At 40.3% G+C, this 15698-nt stretch overlaps 1 protein-coding gene across 2 annotated transcripts in view; it reads left to right on the top strand.

The window, feature by feature from the left end:
- The window catches only part of LOC132382062 (tau-tubulin kinase 2-like), a 377848-nt gene that overhangs the window by 100990 nt on the left and 261160 nt on the right, over positions 1 to 15698 (top strand). For both annotated transcript variants that reach the window (XM_059951917.1, XM_059951909.1), the window contains exon 2: positions 6343 to 6496. In XM_059951917.1, the coding sequence (XP_059807900.1) occupies positions 6428 to 6496 (69 nt within the window). In that variant the 5' untranslated portion in view covers positions 6343 to 6427. The remainder of the gene's footprint in view (positions 1 to 6342; positions 6497 to 15698) is intronic.

Genomic DNA, 15698 nt, shown 5'->3' with positions numbered 1-15698 from the left:
GGAAGTGGAATTAAAGTGGGTGGCCACTGGAAGATCCTGCTTTTTCTGGCAGTAGGTGCTCGGCGAAGTGGTCTCCTTTTCTATGTCGGGTCGCACTGATACACTAGAGGCCACACCGGGAGCATTGGACACAGCATATGATTCCAACAGACTCAAGTTGAAGTGTCGCCTCACCTAGAAGGACTGTTTGGGCCCCTGGCTGGTAGTGAGGGAGGAGGTGTATGTGTAGGGGCAGATGTAGCATTTTTTTCCTGCAGGATAAGTGCCAGGAGGACAAATAGATAAAGGAGTTCTGTAGGGAGCGATCCCTGTGGAAAGCAGAAAGTTGTGGAAGGAGGAGTAGGAAAGATGTGCTTGGTGGTAGGATCCTGTTGGAGATGGCAGATATTCCAGAGAATCATGTGCTGGATACAAAGGCTGGTGGGGTGCTAGGTGAGGACAAGAGGAACCTTATCCCTGGTAGGGTGGTGGAAGGATGGGGTGAGAGCAGACATGCGTAAGATGGAAGAGATGCGGTTGAGGACAGCATTGATGGTGGAGGAAGGGAAGCCCCTTTCTTTGAAGAAGGAGGACATCTCCTTCATCTAGAATGAAAAACATCATCCTGAGAGCAGATGCAGCAGAGATGGAGGAATTGAGAGGAGGGGATGGTGCTTTTACAAGTGAAACCCCACTGGTTTCCTTGGCTGTGTAAGTTTAGGGAAGACACCCTCTGGTCCCACCAAACCTGTGAGGTTAAGATGGCTCTCCCACCCCAAACCCTGGTTTGTGTGGATGCTGTGTAATTTGCTACCCTATTACAACTCATTGCCAAGAGATAACAGACAGCACATTGCATACAACTAAACTTACTTAACTAAAGGTTTAGTAAAGAAAAGAAAAAAAACAAGAAGGCCCCATTATAATTAAACAGTCAAATGTGCACAAGTTGGAGCTGATCTTCAACTTCTGTGTCACTCAACGCACTGGACCCTCGGTCTGCGTGGAAGCACACAACACCTTCCAAATATCGCTTGCAATCCATCTCAATCAAATGGGTCTCTCACTGGGTTGTATTCCATGATCTGCTCTCCCCAGCGTCTTATCTTTTCATCTCCCGCCAAACCAAAGCTCTTAGACCAACCTTAGTGTATTTCACCAAAAAAACCTCCTCCCGAATCCACCTTCCTAATCTTCAAAAATAACCCATACAGGCTGAAAACAGAACTGACTGCTCTTACAGTACTGTTAAATGAAATACCTACAGCATAACAGTAAAGATGTGAAGCAGTGGATTACAAAAGTAATAGGGTGGGAGGAGGTATAGTCCAGGTAGCTGTGTGAGTCTGTGGGTTTGTAATAGACATCAGTAGATGAGCTGTCTCAAGAGATAGAGACAGAGAGATCGAGAAAGGGGAGGGAGGTGTTGGAAATGGAGCAGTTAACTTTGAGGGCAGGGGGTTAAGCAGAGGTAAAGTGGATAAAGTTGACGAATTCCACTTGAGTAGCACCAATGCAGTTGTTGATGTAGCATAGGAAAAGTGGGGGATGGACACCAGTGTAGGCTTGGAACATAGACTATTCCACATAGTCAACAAACAGGGAGGGATGGCTGGGACACATGCAGACATCTTTTGTTTGAAGGAAGTGGGAGGAGCCAAAGGAGAAATTTAGAGTGAGGACAAGTTTCACTAGGCGGAGGAGAATGGTGGCAGAGGGGAACTAGTTGGATCTCATGTCCAGAAAGAAATGGAGAGCTTTGAGGCCTTCCTGGTGGGGGATGGAGGTATGTATGGGCTGCACATCCATAATGAAAATAAGATGATGGGGGCCAGGGAGCATGAAATCATTGAAAAGATCCAAAGCGTATGAAGTGTCACAGGTATAGATAGGAAGGAACTCAACTGGGGGGGGGGGGGATAAAACAGAGTCGAGGTATGCAGATATGAGTTCAGTGGGGCAGGAACAAGATGTCCACCTGGACAAGTGGTTTTATGGAACTTGGGTAAGAAGTAGAAACGGGAGGTGCGGGAACTTTGGCTTTGGTGGTGGTGGATGGAAGATCCCCAGAATCAGTAAAGGTCAGTGATGTGTGGGAGGTAATAGCCTGGTGTTCCTTAGTGGGGTTGCTATTCAAGGGTTAGTTACAAAAAGGTGTCTAAGAGTTGGTGCTGGGACTCAGCAAGTTAGAGGTCAGTACACCAGACTACTATAGTGCCATCACCTCCCCCTGGTGCTCCTCCCCTGTTTTTTTTCTTCCATGGTCTTTGTCCTCTTCTATCAGACTCCCCCTTCTCCAGCCCTGTATCTCCTTCACCAATCAACTTCCCAGCTCTTTACTTCATCCCCTCCCCCTTCAGGTTTCACCTATCACCTTGTGTTTCTCTCTCCCCTCACCCCACCTTTTTAAATCTATTCCTCGGCTTTTTCTCCAGTTCTGCCAAAGGGTCTCGGCCCGAGACGTCGTCTGTACTCTTTTCAATAGATGCTGCCTGGCCTGTTGAGTTCCTCCAGCATTTTGTGTGTGTTGCTTGGATTTCCAGTATCGGCAGATTTTCTCTTGTTTGTGAAGGTTTTTATTGAATTTAGCAGGAAGGAAAATATCTTTACACAGGAGGAAAAAAGAATGAAAATGTTGGGAGAAATGGCATTAGAGCATTTTCATTAGAGCAACAAATAGGGAACTTCTACAGTTAATACAAATTCATTGGTAAAGTAGTTCTAAGACTGGTTTACAGCATGTGTATATAAATGCTAGAAACAAGTGAGTGAGCTGCAGGCATAGTTATTAACTAGGTGGATTATATTGCTAACATCAAAACCCATCTAAAATTCAAGCTGCAATAGACAGAAAATATTCAGTGAAGGTAGGCAAGGAGTGTCAGTTGTGGTTAAAGGCATTATTGCAGTTAGAGGGTGTCACTGTTTAGAAATAAGAAGCAATAGAAGCTACCAAGTAGTGGGAAGGATATGAAATAAATTTGCAAGGAAATTATAAAAACATAAGCAATATTATAAGCATTATAAAATGATAAGCGACATGGAATCTTTAATTATGCAAAGATTCAGGGAGTAAAAGGGACAAAGGAAGGGAAGTTTCTGAATGGCATTGATCGGTACATTTTTAACTTAATAGGGATAAGTTTAATGTAAATTTACTATCAAAGTACATATGTCTCCATTTATTACCTTGAAATTCATTTTTTTGCAGGTATTTACAGGAAAATAAAGCACTACAATAGAATTTATGAAATTCTGTGTGTAGCAAAGACATACAAATAGCCAATGTGCAAAAGTAGACTAGTCGTGTAAATAATAAAAGTAACATGCAAGTAGTACTGAGACCATGAATTGCAGAGTCCTTGAAAGCGAGCCAGTTCAGCATTGAGGTGAGTGAAGTTCTCCAGGAACCTGATAAATGTAGGGTAATAGTTATTCAGGTACATGGTGACTTGGGACTCAAGGCTCTTGTTCCTCCTGCCCAATAGCAGTAGCAAGAAGAACACATGGCCTGCATAATGAGGGCCCTTGATGATGGATGTTGCTTTCTTCTAGCAGGATTGCTTGTAAATGTGCTCAATGACTGGGTTAGAAGGTTTTGTATGTGATGATGGACTGAACTGAATCCGCCACATTCCATAGATTTTTCTGCTCTTGGGCATTGGTGTTCCTTTATCAGGTCTGATATAACCATTGAGGATAATCACCACTGTGCATCAATAGAAGTTTGTCGAATTTGTAGATAACATGGCGGAATCTACGCAAACTTCTACGAAAGTGGAAATGTTGTTGTGCTTTCTTTGTGATGCCACTTACTTGCTGCTCCCGCTCCCAGGAAAGATCCACTAATATGGTAACAGCAAGGAAAATTAGGTCTTCAGTTTTGCTGATGTTGAGTGAGAGGCTGTTATTGTGGCTCCATTCAACCAGATTTTCAATCTGACATCTATGTGCCGATTTGTCACCACCTTTGCTATGGTCAACAACAGTAGTCATTAGCAAATTTAAGTATGACATTGAAGTTGTACTTTGCTACACATCATAGGTATAAAATGAGTCGAGAAAGGTGCTAAGCAACATAGCCTTGTGATGCGCCTGTGCTGATAGAGATGGTGGAGAAGATGTTGCCAATCCAAACTGACAAGGGTCTGCATGTGAGGAAATTGATGATCCAGTTGTACAGGAATGTGTTCAAGTCTAATGATTAGTTTTGAGGGAATGATAGTGTTGAATGCTGAGCTGCAGTCAATGAAGAACATCCTGATCTTCAGTAGCCAGATGTTCCAATGCTGAGTGAAGAACAAATGAAATAACATCTGCTGTTGATATGTAGTGACCGTAGGCAAATTGGAGCAGATTCAAGTCACTCCTGAGGCAGGAGTTGATATGCCTCATGATCAACCTTGCAAAGCCCTTCATGGTGGAGCAAGTGCTACTGGATGATAGTCATCGAGGCAGGTTACCATGTTCTTCTTGAGCATCGGTATGACTGGGATGATGCATTGCTGGATGATTCCAGGAAATTTCAATGGGGATCAGAGGGAAGTAGTAATAATAATGTTAGAAGATTTGGAATAGCTTATGAAAATATATGGACTACTCCAAGGTGTTTTAAAAAAAAAAGTCAGTGGGAAGAGGTCAATTTCAATGTAATAGGAACAGATCTGGCCAGGATAAATTGGATTTGAGCTTTGTGGGTATTTCTGTACTTGGGCAATGGAACCATTTTAATGTAAAGAGGTATCAGCCAATGTAGGTAATGTTTGGATTAAGAATTAAAGCAAGTTGATAGGTGACAGATGAAATTTAATGCTGAGCAATATAAATTGGCATATTTTTCAGAAGAATGAAAGGCAATATAAATTTGGGCATCATTCTAAAAAGGTTGCAAAAACAGACATAGTTATATGTGCATAGTTTATTGAAACTGGCAGGGCATGTAGTATGTAAAGACTATTTAAACTATTTGGAATAATTTATTATATGAAGATACCCCAAGTAACACAAGAAAATAATTTTCGTTAGTAGACAGGTCTGATCATGTATTTATTGTTGGTTTGTGGGTGCTGTGCTTAAGGAAGGATGTCAAAGTTTTGAGAAGAGATTTACTAAAATTATTTCTATGAAGAGGAGCTTCAGTTTTGTTTGGCTATGTCGATGAACTAGAATATTTGGAATTATTTTCTTGGAACAGAACAGTTCTGATGGTGGATAGAGCTGTCAAGAATGAAGGGAATTAAGGGGAATGATTTTGATTTGCAAAAGAACCAAAATTAACACAAGAAGAAGTTTGTATACAGTGAGTGCTGAGTCTGGCATGCAAGAAGACTGGGTTTAGAAGGGAGCTGAATGTATTTGTAGGACTCTGTGGAGAAAGTGGAGTGGGATTTGTAGAAATTCTTTTCCATGGAGTTCCTTTAGACTCGAGCCGTGTAACTTCTTTCCATGGTTTGACCATTGTTAATATACCTTTATTTTTTGATTGAAAATTTAACAGTACCCTTCAAAAACTAGATCCAGGATGGTGAGATTTTGAAGGCTGTACTAATTAGGAACTTTTGACTTGAACTGTTAGGAACAATATTTTGGACCTCAAATGAATTTTAATTGTGTTTACCCAGAAGCAGGCTTTCTATTTTAATGTTATTTCTATCTATTGTGCACTTTGTTCCTGTCAGTATTCTTAATTTTTTACAAGAACAGTGACTCAAAGAATCAATATTATTACATTAGCTCTCTCAATCACACATATTAAATATATTTTCAAACAATCGAGGGAAATGTGATGATTCTGGTAGATGTAAAAGAGGTCCTGTCAGCAAATTATTATGAAATTGAGTCATAACATGGGTGACTTTGCAGTGTCCCTGCCTAGCATGTGATGAATTGCATCAAGTTCTTGGTGAGGCTGACCTGTAATATACGTGTCACCTTCATGAATTATTTCATGTTACTTTTGAACACAAGAAGCTTTTTTTTCTCCATCTGACCCATAAAATTCATCTTTAGTTCATTATAAGGATCTGAAAACAACTTCAATATAAGAGAGCACAGAAGTATTTATTGTAAAGCAGGCTTCAGGGAAAAAGTTCATTCCTGTTATTTTCAACATTCAGGTGAAAAAGCTGAAAATATTGACATTGTGGCTTTTTTCTTTGCTTAAAACTAATTTAAATTCACCTGTGCTATTTTGAACAGTGTGCAGCTCTTTCCTGGAGACTGAGTTCATGCTTCTTTTGCAATGAACTTTTCATGATGCCCCACTTTTTGGATCTAGAAGTTTTTATTGGCAATAAATGTGATAAAGAATCAAGTTATTAATTTTACCAGATAATTCATTTTGATTTGTATTTTTAATCACAGATTAAATGGAACCAACCTTTGCAGCTCTGAAGATCCAAGCTGACTTGTGCACTGTATAGCACCTATTCCAAAAGGGACCACAATCATGAGCGGGGGAGGCGAGCAGCCCGACATATTGTCTGTCAGTTTCCTAGTAAAAGAACGATGGAAAGTGGTAAGTTTAACTAAGTTTAGTTATTTTCTCTACTTTAATAAAAGCTGGGAGGTGACAAACTAAATCTTTATTTTCAAAAGGAATGGAAAATTATGGAAATGCTAAACAGTTCAAGTTTTGGTGTAGGAGAAATTGTTAGTAATTTGAAGCAAAGATCCTTTTATTGAAAATCTTTACTTTTGCTGAAAGAGTTCTCTATCAAATTTGCAAGTTAAACTAAAGACATATGCTGACTTTTGTAATGAGATTGAAAAATAAATTATGTTACATTAGAATTTTTGAGTCACAGTAGCTTGAGTATGCTAATTCATGCTGTAAAAGATCTTTGTATGGGAAGGGCTTTTGATCGTCTCACTTATTGCATGGATTTCTCATTGTTTTATATCAGTTACTGAGTTTTGGTTTAAGATGGTGCTGGTGAAGCATGGTGATGACCTGCAGATAGCAAACAAAACTGTATTAATTGCACTTTTTCTCAGATATGATCACTGTAATTAATAGCCTGAAACTTCTCTTTTGGGTTTGAGCTGTTGAACTGTCTGTACAACCTAGCATTTTGAAGTGTTAACTGAAGTCTTGAAGGAGCAGGACAGCTGTGGCTTGGTGTGCGTGGGCTAAATCAGATGGCTTGGCCTGGGCACGAGAGTAAGGAACGAGCCAATGTTTGGCCATTGCTGGCGTGACCTTGATGTGGCAGAATGGAGGTGATGCAGGGTCAAGTGGTGGGCAAGTCCGAAAGCAAGGAAAGACCTGAAATTTGAAGTTCAAGGTCATGCTGAATCGAGGCGACAGTGTCCAGGCTAGTGTCCTCGAGTGAGGAGCATCTGGTGTTTGGATGATTTAAGCAACGAGCCAGATTCTAAAGATTGGGGTTTCAGGACCAGATGAGAGGCAACGGCTGTTTCAGCTCAGTGCTCCGTGGTTTACTCATCTCTGCGCTGATCTGAAGCTGAAGTCACATCTTAATGGGCTCCTGAATCAGCAGCAGTGATGGCTGGCTGTTCAGTCACTTACATGGACTTTGGTTCTAAATGTTATTTGCTTACTTTTATTGTTTGCACACTGTGATTTCTCCCCCCCCCCCCCCCCCACCGTACATGGGATGCTTGATGGGTTTTTTATGGACTCTATTGGCTTTCTTGACTTTATTGAATCTTTTGTGGGTTGCTGTAAGGAGATGAATCTCAAAGTTGTATATGGTTTACATACTTCGATAATAAATATACTTTGAATGTAAGATTCTATGAGAAAAATGCTTGTGATCCTTCTTTCTGTGCAACTTATAAGGAAAGCATTTAATATTTTAATAACTTGCTGAGTCTGCAGGTATACTTAAGAATAAATTTCTGCATAGTAAATGTTTTTGATCTTGGTATAGAACAATTTTTACACAGTAGTGGGTACCAGGGATGCCCTATTGGGGGTTGGGGTGAGGGGAAAATATGATGGAGGCCTTCAAGATGTTCTTAAATAAGTGCAAGAAAGTGCAGAAAATGGAGTGGCATGGACATTGTGTAGCCAGAAGGGTTTAGTTCCCTAGGTGCACAACATTGTGGACTGAAGGGCCTGTTTCTGTGTTGTTCTATTATTTTCTTTTTCTACTTTTTCCTGACTAGGTAAATTAAAATTGATGGTTTCATTCTGGATATTTGGGTTATATTTGCCTATTGGGAATGGACACTGATCTGCACTGTAAGTTCCAGGAAGACCCCTGACAGCTTTGTACAATTCCAGTGTATAGGATGAGGGTGAATATTTGGGCTCAGGAAAGGCTTATCACAGAATGCTGTATGATGTACTCCATACAAGGTGGTTTTAGGAGATAATCTGTGATTGGTTACAATTGCTCTAGACAGACATTAAAAATTAACAGCTGAGAAATGGAAAGCTTCCTAGTAAATGGTCAGGATTACTGTTTGATTTGTTTGTGGGATTGAGCCCTTTGCTGGGAACATCAGGAAGACATTGGAATAAGATGGATGATTGATTTGAGTTGTAGAAGTGCTCACATTAAGGCCTCTACATGGATAAGATTGCCATCTCCTGCTTGTATTCACTGTTGGTCTACTGATAAGCATTTGCAACTATTTTGAGCTGGCTTTGAGGGCCAGAATCCAAGGCTAAGGCACTTGGCATCATCTGATCCCCGATACCCTTATTGTCATATCTAATTGCAGCCATTGGAGGATCCAGGGCATGTTCCAAAACCATGGTGTTATTAACTAATCTACTATAAATATCTCTGGAGAAGAGGGAGAGATTGTATGCAACATGGCGTTCATTATGAGCTAATTTAGTGTATGGCTGTATTGATCTGAGAATAGACTCCAGAACTTCTAGGTTTACAGAAGTACCTGCTGAACTTCTCTTTGTCCCCATTATTGCTATAGGCTGTTCCTGCCACCTGAGCATTTTATCCAGAATATCTGACAGGCTGTGATCCACATGGAATGATTTCAAAGCCCTAAACAAAAGCGGTGCTGGATTCTGTTGCAAGGTTTCTGAGTAGCTGTTTGAAGTCATTTGCCAAAACATATTATCACTAGAGCTTTCAAACAAGCACAATGTCAAATGCCAAGCAGTGTTTCATTGTTAGTGCCCAGTGCCCTGGAGCTGGCTTTGTGGGAATGAAGTAGTCATTCATCTATTTGTGGACTGCACATTTCCAAGAAGGCTTGGAAGGAGAAGCAGTGAGGTTGGTGTACATCCTGACAACTGCTCAGCACGTTATCTGTTACATAGATTGTTCCCAGGGACACAGGCAAATATCAGCTGTTGCTAGAAGACCATGAGTTTACTGAAAGATAAGGTCTGAACTCAGTGTCTTTGCAGTGCAAAAGTTTGGTAAAAAGCTACAGTATAAAACCATGCTATCAAGCCAAATATAACTGGGATCTGTTGTTTTCAAAATAAAAATCTCCTTGGATTAGTTGATGAGGGAATCTACATAAAGGAATATTGATATCCTGCTGGTGTTATGCAAATGAAATAGCATTTCTTATGATATATTCTTGAAGATCATCTTATTCTGTTAACACATGCATTTGATTTTTTTTGTAGTTAAAGTTGTTGCTTTTTATCTTGGCGTCCTCCATTCCATGATATCTCAAAGTTAATTATAGCAGTGGTGTCCAGAGAAAGTCTCCTAATTCACTAAGCAGATGAATTGAATGCCAGTTTTGTGGATCAGATGCTCTTTGGAGTGATTAATAACCTCTATCTCTATTTATTTTAATAAGTGTAAAACCTGGGAAATACCAAGAATGTAAAAGCACTTGGTAATTTTTTGTTTTCGTTACTTAATATACTTCTATATCTGTTAACATGTTGCTTCTGTAATTTGTTAAGTGACTAGCTGTTGGATAAAGATTATACTGAAAAATTGAAATATCAAAGAAAAAATGAGGGAAAATGTGTTCTATTAAGACTGCCAGCCTAAGGATAAGAGGTGGAAATTTGATGTGTTATTTGTATGTAAGCTGTGATTTGTGCTGCAGAAGCATTATTTACAGTTAATCATCTGTGCCAGCCATTAATTAATGGAAGTGTAGCTCTCTCAGGACATCTAGAGGCTTTGGTATATAATATCAATTAGAGAGCACAACAATGCTGTGCTTATATATAATTTGGGAAAACATAGAGAATTAACATTATTTGCCTGATTTCATGCTTCTGTTCTTTTTCTGGCTTTCCTCTGATTTACCTCTCTTGTTTTAAACCACAAGAAAAGCTTGCAATTAATTCAAAAAGGGACACAGTGTAATTTCAACATGTCATTTAAAATATCAAATATTAAGAATTTAGATAAGTTTTCACAACCTTATAATTTCTTCACTAATCAAATTTTAAAAAAAATTAAGTCTCCAATTCTTTCTTGCATTGTGCTATGAAATTTGTTTAGCAGTAGCAGTACAGTAGAATACAAAATTACTATAAATTACAATAAAGCTACAGTGGATTCTGGTTAATTGGGACAGCCACTTATTTGGGACATCTTTTAAAGAGCAAACTAATTGAGAAAATAGTTGGGGTTCCCTTTGTTTATTTGGGATGTTATGACTCTTAATTGGGATAGGGGACTGTTTCCAACTAGCATCAATTGCATGCGTTTGTATGGCCATTAGACACTAGGAGTGAGTTGTTTTTAAATAGTGTCAGCTACGAGTGCTTGTGTTATCTTACCCATTTGGACAGACAGACTCCAATTCAAAAAGCAGTGATTTTTTTTGCTCACTTATTTTATTTTGACTTTTTGGAGGAAGGCAATGAAGACAAGGCACTCTATGCACAGGCGTCTGTGCTGATTTTATTCATTTACAGTCAATCAAAAGAATATGGAAGTGTACACTGGATAAATTCCTCTCATAACTATTAACCTCTAATACAGTTTTATTGTGCTGTAGTTGTATTGGGAGTGTTCTAATTTGTTACTCAGTTAAATGGTAGTTTGTCTTTTTATACCTTTTAACTATTTCTATGAAACTTTGGCTAATTGAGGCATCTGCTTAATTGGGGGTGGGTGTATGTTTGTGTATAACAGAATGAAATAAAATCTGATAAAATGCATTGCTTGTACATCATAGTTTTTGCTCATGATGAGTTTCCTCTGATAATGGAGACCAAAAAGAGTAATTGCCTTGCAGAAAGCAGTATTTTGATAGCAGGTGTGACCTTGGTTGTTCTGGTTTTAACTAACATTTGTGTCCTTGATATCCTATCCTATTCTACTGATGCTCAATGTGTGCTCAGGAATTAGCACTTCGTTTTTCCATTGTTCATCTTATAGCCTTGCTGCTATTTTTAGATCATTATCTCCCCCACTTTTTTGGAATAACAGAGATTGATTTTTTTTTGCCTTCATCAACTTGATGTATGTTATTTTGCCTTCCAAACTAATGTTTATCTTTTTGTTCTTTACTTCCTTTTTCCTGCACTTTTTAAATATTTGACACTTCATGGTTCTGACCAAAGTTTCAAATACTAGCTGATATCTTCAGTAGTTTTTCAGTATCTGTAGTACTTTGGTTTTGTTGAATGGTTACTGATAGACCTGAATTGCTGGGAAATTGCTGAATTGCTTAAGGTCCGTCATCAGGATTGGAAAGGGTGAAGAACCCAAAATAAGAAGGTGGGGGGGAGGGGAGGGACGTCAGAAAGTGATAAGTAAAGTCAGGTGGCTGGGAAGGGGGTGAAGTAAGAAGATGGGAGGTGACAACTGGATAAAGCAAAGGGCTGGAGAAGAAGGAATTTGAGAGGAAAATGGATCATGGAAGGAGGCAGGGCATCTGGGAGAGGCGATGGGCTAGTCGGAGAAGAGGTAAGAGGCCGAAGTGGGGAAATAAAAAGGAGGGAAGGGAGAGGGGAAGACTTATTGGAAGTTAGAGAAATTTATGTTCATGCCATTAGGTTGGTGATCACCGAGGCAGGATATGAGGCGTTCCTCATTGTGGCAGAAGAGGAGGCAATGGTCAGTGTGTCAGAATGGGATAGGAATTGAAATGGTTGGCCACTGGGAACTTCTGCTTTTTGCAGATGTACTGAAATGCTTGATAAAGTGGTCCCTCAATCTACATTGGGTCTCATCAATGTACAGGGAGCTGCATTAGGATCACTTGATACAGTAGACGACCCCTGCAGCTCTGCAAGTGAAGCCCTGCCTCACCTGGAACTACAGTTTGGAGCCCTAAATGGAGATGAGGGAGGAGGTGTAGCACTTCAATCACTTGCGCAGACGAGTGCCAGGAGGAAGATTAGTGGAGAGGGACAAATGGATGAGGGAATCACAAAGGGAGCAATCCCTGCGGAAAGTGGAGAGTGGAAGGGAGCTGAAGGTGTATTGGGTGGTAATATCCCGTTGCAGATGGTGGAAGTTGTGGAGAATGATGTGTTAGTTGTGGAGGTTTATAACCAGTGAAATTTGGAATAGTGAGCAAAGGATATAAGAAAGTGATTGTTCATTTAAGATGGAAGTGAGATAAAATATTCTCTGAGTCTTTTGAGATATATTCCTCAAAGGCCAATAGATGCAGAATACATAAATCTTAAAGGAAAAAGCAATGGGTTCTTTATAAGCAGAAGTGAAAGCTTACGGTGGGTAGGCATGAATCCAGAGTTCAGGTTATAATCAGGTTGATCATGTTTCTGTTCAATGGCAGAGCTATATGGCCTATTCCTAATTTGTATACTTGAATGCAATTATAAATAAGGTATAACATTGACCTTTCTATCCTATTGATTTGCTTTGGAAATATTTACATTGTAGGTTAGCTGTTCTGAGTAAAAGTTTAAACCTTTCTTTTTTGGGCCATGAGTTCTTTGATTTAACTGAATCCATAATGATTAAAAATAATTTATAATATATTTTCAGGCCCTCTGTACATGGAGACTCAGTGACTGTGAATAGTTGAGTGCTCTGGGTTCATGGGCACGTGGGCCCATACACCAGATTTGAGGACGTGGCCACTGTTGATAAAATTGGCATTTATTGCCCTTTTCCAACTGCTCAGGACAAGATGGTGGAGAGTCATTTCCTTTATTTTTTATTCAGGATGGTGCCAAGCTGCAGTCTCTGTCAAGAGAATGGAAGTTAGAGAAGTCAGTGTTCATGCCAGAGAAAGCAGGATCTCCCAGTGGCCACACATTTTAATTCCACGTTCCATTCCCATTCTGATATGTCTATCCATGGCCTCCTCTACTGTCAAGATAAAGCCACACTCAGGTTGGAGGAACAACACCTTATATACCGGCTGGGTAGCCTCCAACCTGATGGCACGAACATTGACTTCTCTAACTTCCGTTAATGCCCCTCCTCCCCTTCTTACCCCAACCTTGATATATTTAGTTTTTTCCCCCCTCCTCTTTTTTCCTCTCTCTCTGCCCATTCCCTCTGGTGCTCCCCTCCCCCTTTCTTTCTCCCTAGGCCTCCCGTCCCATGATCCTTTCCCTTTTCCAACTCTGAATCCCTTTTATCAATCACCTTTCTAGCTCTCAGCTTCACCCCACCCCCTCTGGTCTTCTTCTATTATTTTGCATTTCCCCCTCCCCCTCCTACTTTCAATTCTCTTACTATCTTTCCTTTCAGTTAGTCCTGACGAAGGATCTTGCCCTGAAATGTCGACAATGCTTCTCCCTATAGATGCTGCCTGGCCTGCTGTTTTCCACCAGCATTTTGTGTGTGATGCACTGACTGTGGTGCTTTTGTCAAGAAATCTAAGATCCAGTTACAGAGAGGTGTTGAGACTTAACGAGGACGGTTTCCATACCAGCTTCTGAGGGATTATCATATTCAATACCATTTTCTAGGTGGGACAGGATGGAATGGAGGGCAGAATCTATGGCATTGTCAATGGACTGATTTGAGTGATCCAAACCTCCAAACAAACCGGAGAGAGTCCAATGTAGCAGGAAGATGGGATTTAATACCACTGGACTGTAGTCATTAAGACAGGGTACAACAGTAACCTGTTAGCCCTCTTGGCCACTGGGTTGATGGTGGCTGCCTTGAAACCTGTGAGGACTGGGACTGTTCCAGAGAGATGTTAAAGATGACTGTTAGAACTTCTGTTAACTGTGCTGCACAGGCCCTCAGCACCTGACCAGGTTTGTTATCAGGCCCCATAGCTTTACGTGGGTCTTCCTCTCATCAGCTCCAGCCAGAAAGAGTGCCTATTCCTTGGGGGAAGAGGGGACTATAGTTTGTTCCTGTTTGGACCAGTGGTGATTCCCAGGATGTAAATGGTGAACAAACTGAATGTTATTGAATATCATGGAAGTGGCGGATTTAGCGTTTTTTGGAAATTATTCTCAGATTCCTGTAAATAATGGGTTAAGTACCGACTATGTCTGTGTATTTTGTGAGTGACTGCAGCATATTTGAATAATGTCTCACAGTTGCTTCTTTGGAGCAAGATAAGGGTTAAAGTTCACACAGGTCCACATAGGATGTCTCCTGATTTTTCACACCTTTTTGGTTTTGACAAAAGACGGTACCTGATGGAAATTAGACAGGGCATTCCTTTCTTAATTAGTGCATAAATTTGGTGGATGTTCTTATCTTTGTAATAAGTTTTGGCTCCAACAAACCAAGTAGAACATTCCTTTTCTGAATTAAAGTGGCTGGAGTGTCTGTCAAATTGATTGTTCTTTTGTATCGGTGACCTTATAAATTGTAACAATTCTGATGTCAGGCAGTGAACTTGTTTGAACCGCCGGAGGGATGAGAATGCTTCTCCCCTGATGTCCGGACCAAGTTCCCTCACTGGCTGAGCTCAAAGAAATAAACTGATAAGAAACGATCTTTTTGTGTTGTCATTATTTGGTCCAGCGAATTTATATTATCATTGGCATTTTATTGCATCTAGGTTATTTGCTCCTTATGAACCTGAGTGAGGACATTGTATAGGCTTTGTCATATGTGGGTTTGAAGTATCATATTCTCTCTGTCAATTCCTTTACCATCTCATCAAATGAAACAATCCATGCCTCCATGCAGCTAGAATTAGATAATGTTTAGACACGGATTGATGTGACTCTAAGTATTAAAATTATACAAGTTCTAGGCAGTGAGTATCTTCAACAACAATGAGCTTAACCATAGTATTGCTGTTGTTTAGCTACCATTAAATGGAAATGTAACTGGATCAGCTACTTGTATGTTTTGGTTACATGAGGAAGTAGGGAGCTGAGTATTCTCTGATCAGTAGCTTTCTACTATCAGCAGTACAAAAGCTGAAGTGTGTGCATGCAGTTACACTCACCTCAATAATATAGAAATGCTTTGAGAGGCTGGTCAAGGATTACATCTGCAGCTTGCTACCACCCAAACTGGACTCCCTACAATTTGCTTGCGGACATAACAGATTGACAGACAATGCAATAGCCACAACTCTACATACTGTCCTTGCACATCTGGGAAAGAAGGATGCTTATGTGAGAATGCTGTTCTTGGACTACAGTTCAGCATTCAAGACCACATTCTTGTTGAGCATCTAGGCTTGACAAGAACCTCAGAGACCTCGGCCTTGACCCTACCTTGTGCAGCTGGTTGCTGGACTTCCTGTCAGATCGCAGGCAGGTGGTAAGAGTGGGCTCCCTCACCTCCACCCCTCTGATTCTCAACACAGGAGCCCTTCAGGGCTGTGTACTAAGCCCCCTCCTTTACTCCCTGTATACCAATGACTGTGTTGCCATCCATAGCTCTAAT

This window comes from Hypanus sabinus, chromosome 2 (assembly GCF_030144855.1).
Source record: "Hypanus sabinus isolate sHypSab1 chromosome 2, sHypSab1.hap1, whole genome shotgun sequence".
NCBI classification, from domain to species: Eukaryota; Metazoa; Chordata; class Chondrichthyes; order Myliobatiformes; family Dasyatidae; genus Hypanus; species Hypanus sabinus.
Note: the sequence above shows the minus strand (reverse complement) of the source record. Positions and strands in the feature narration are given on the sequence as shown.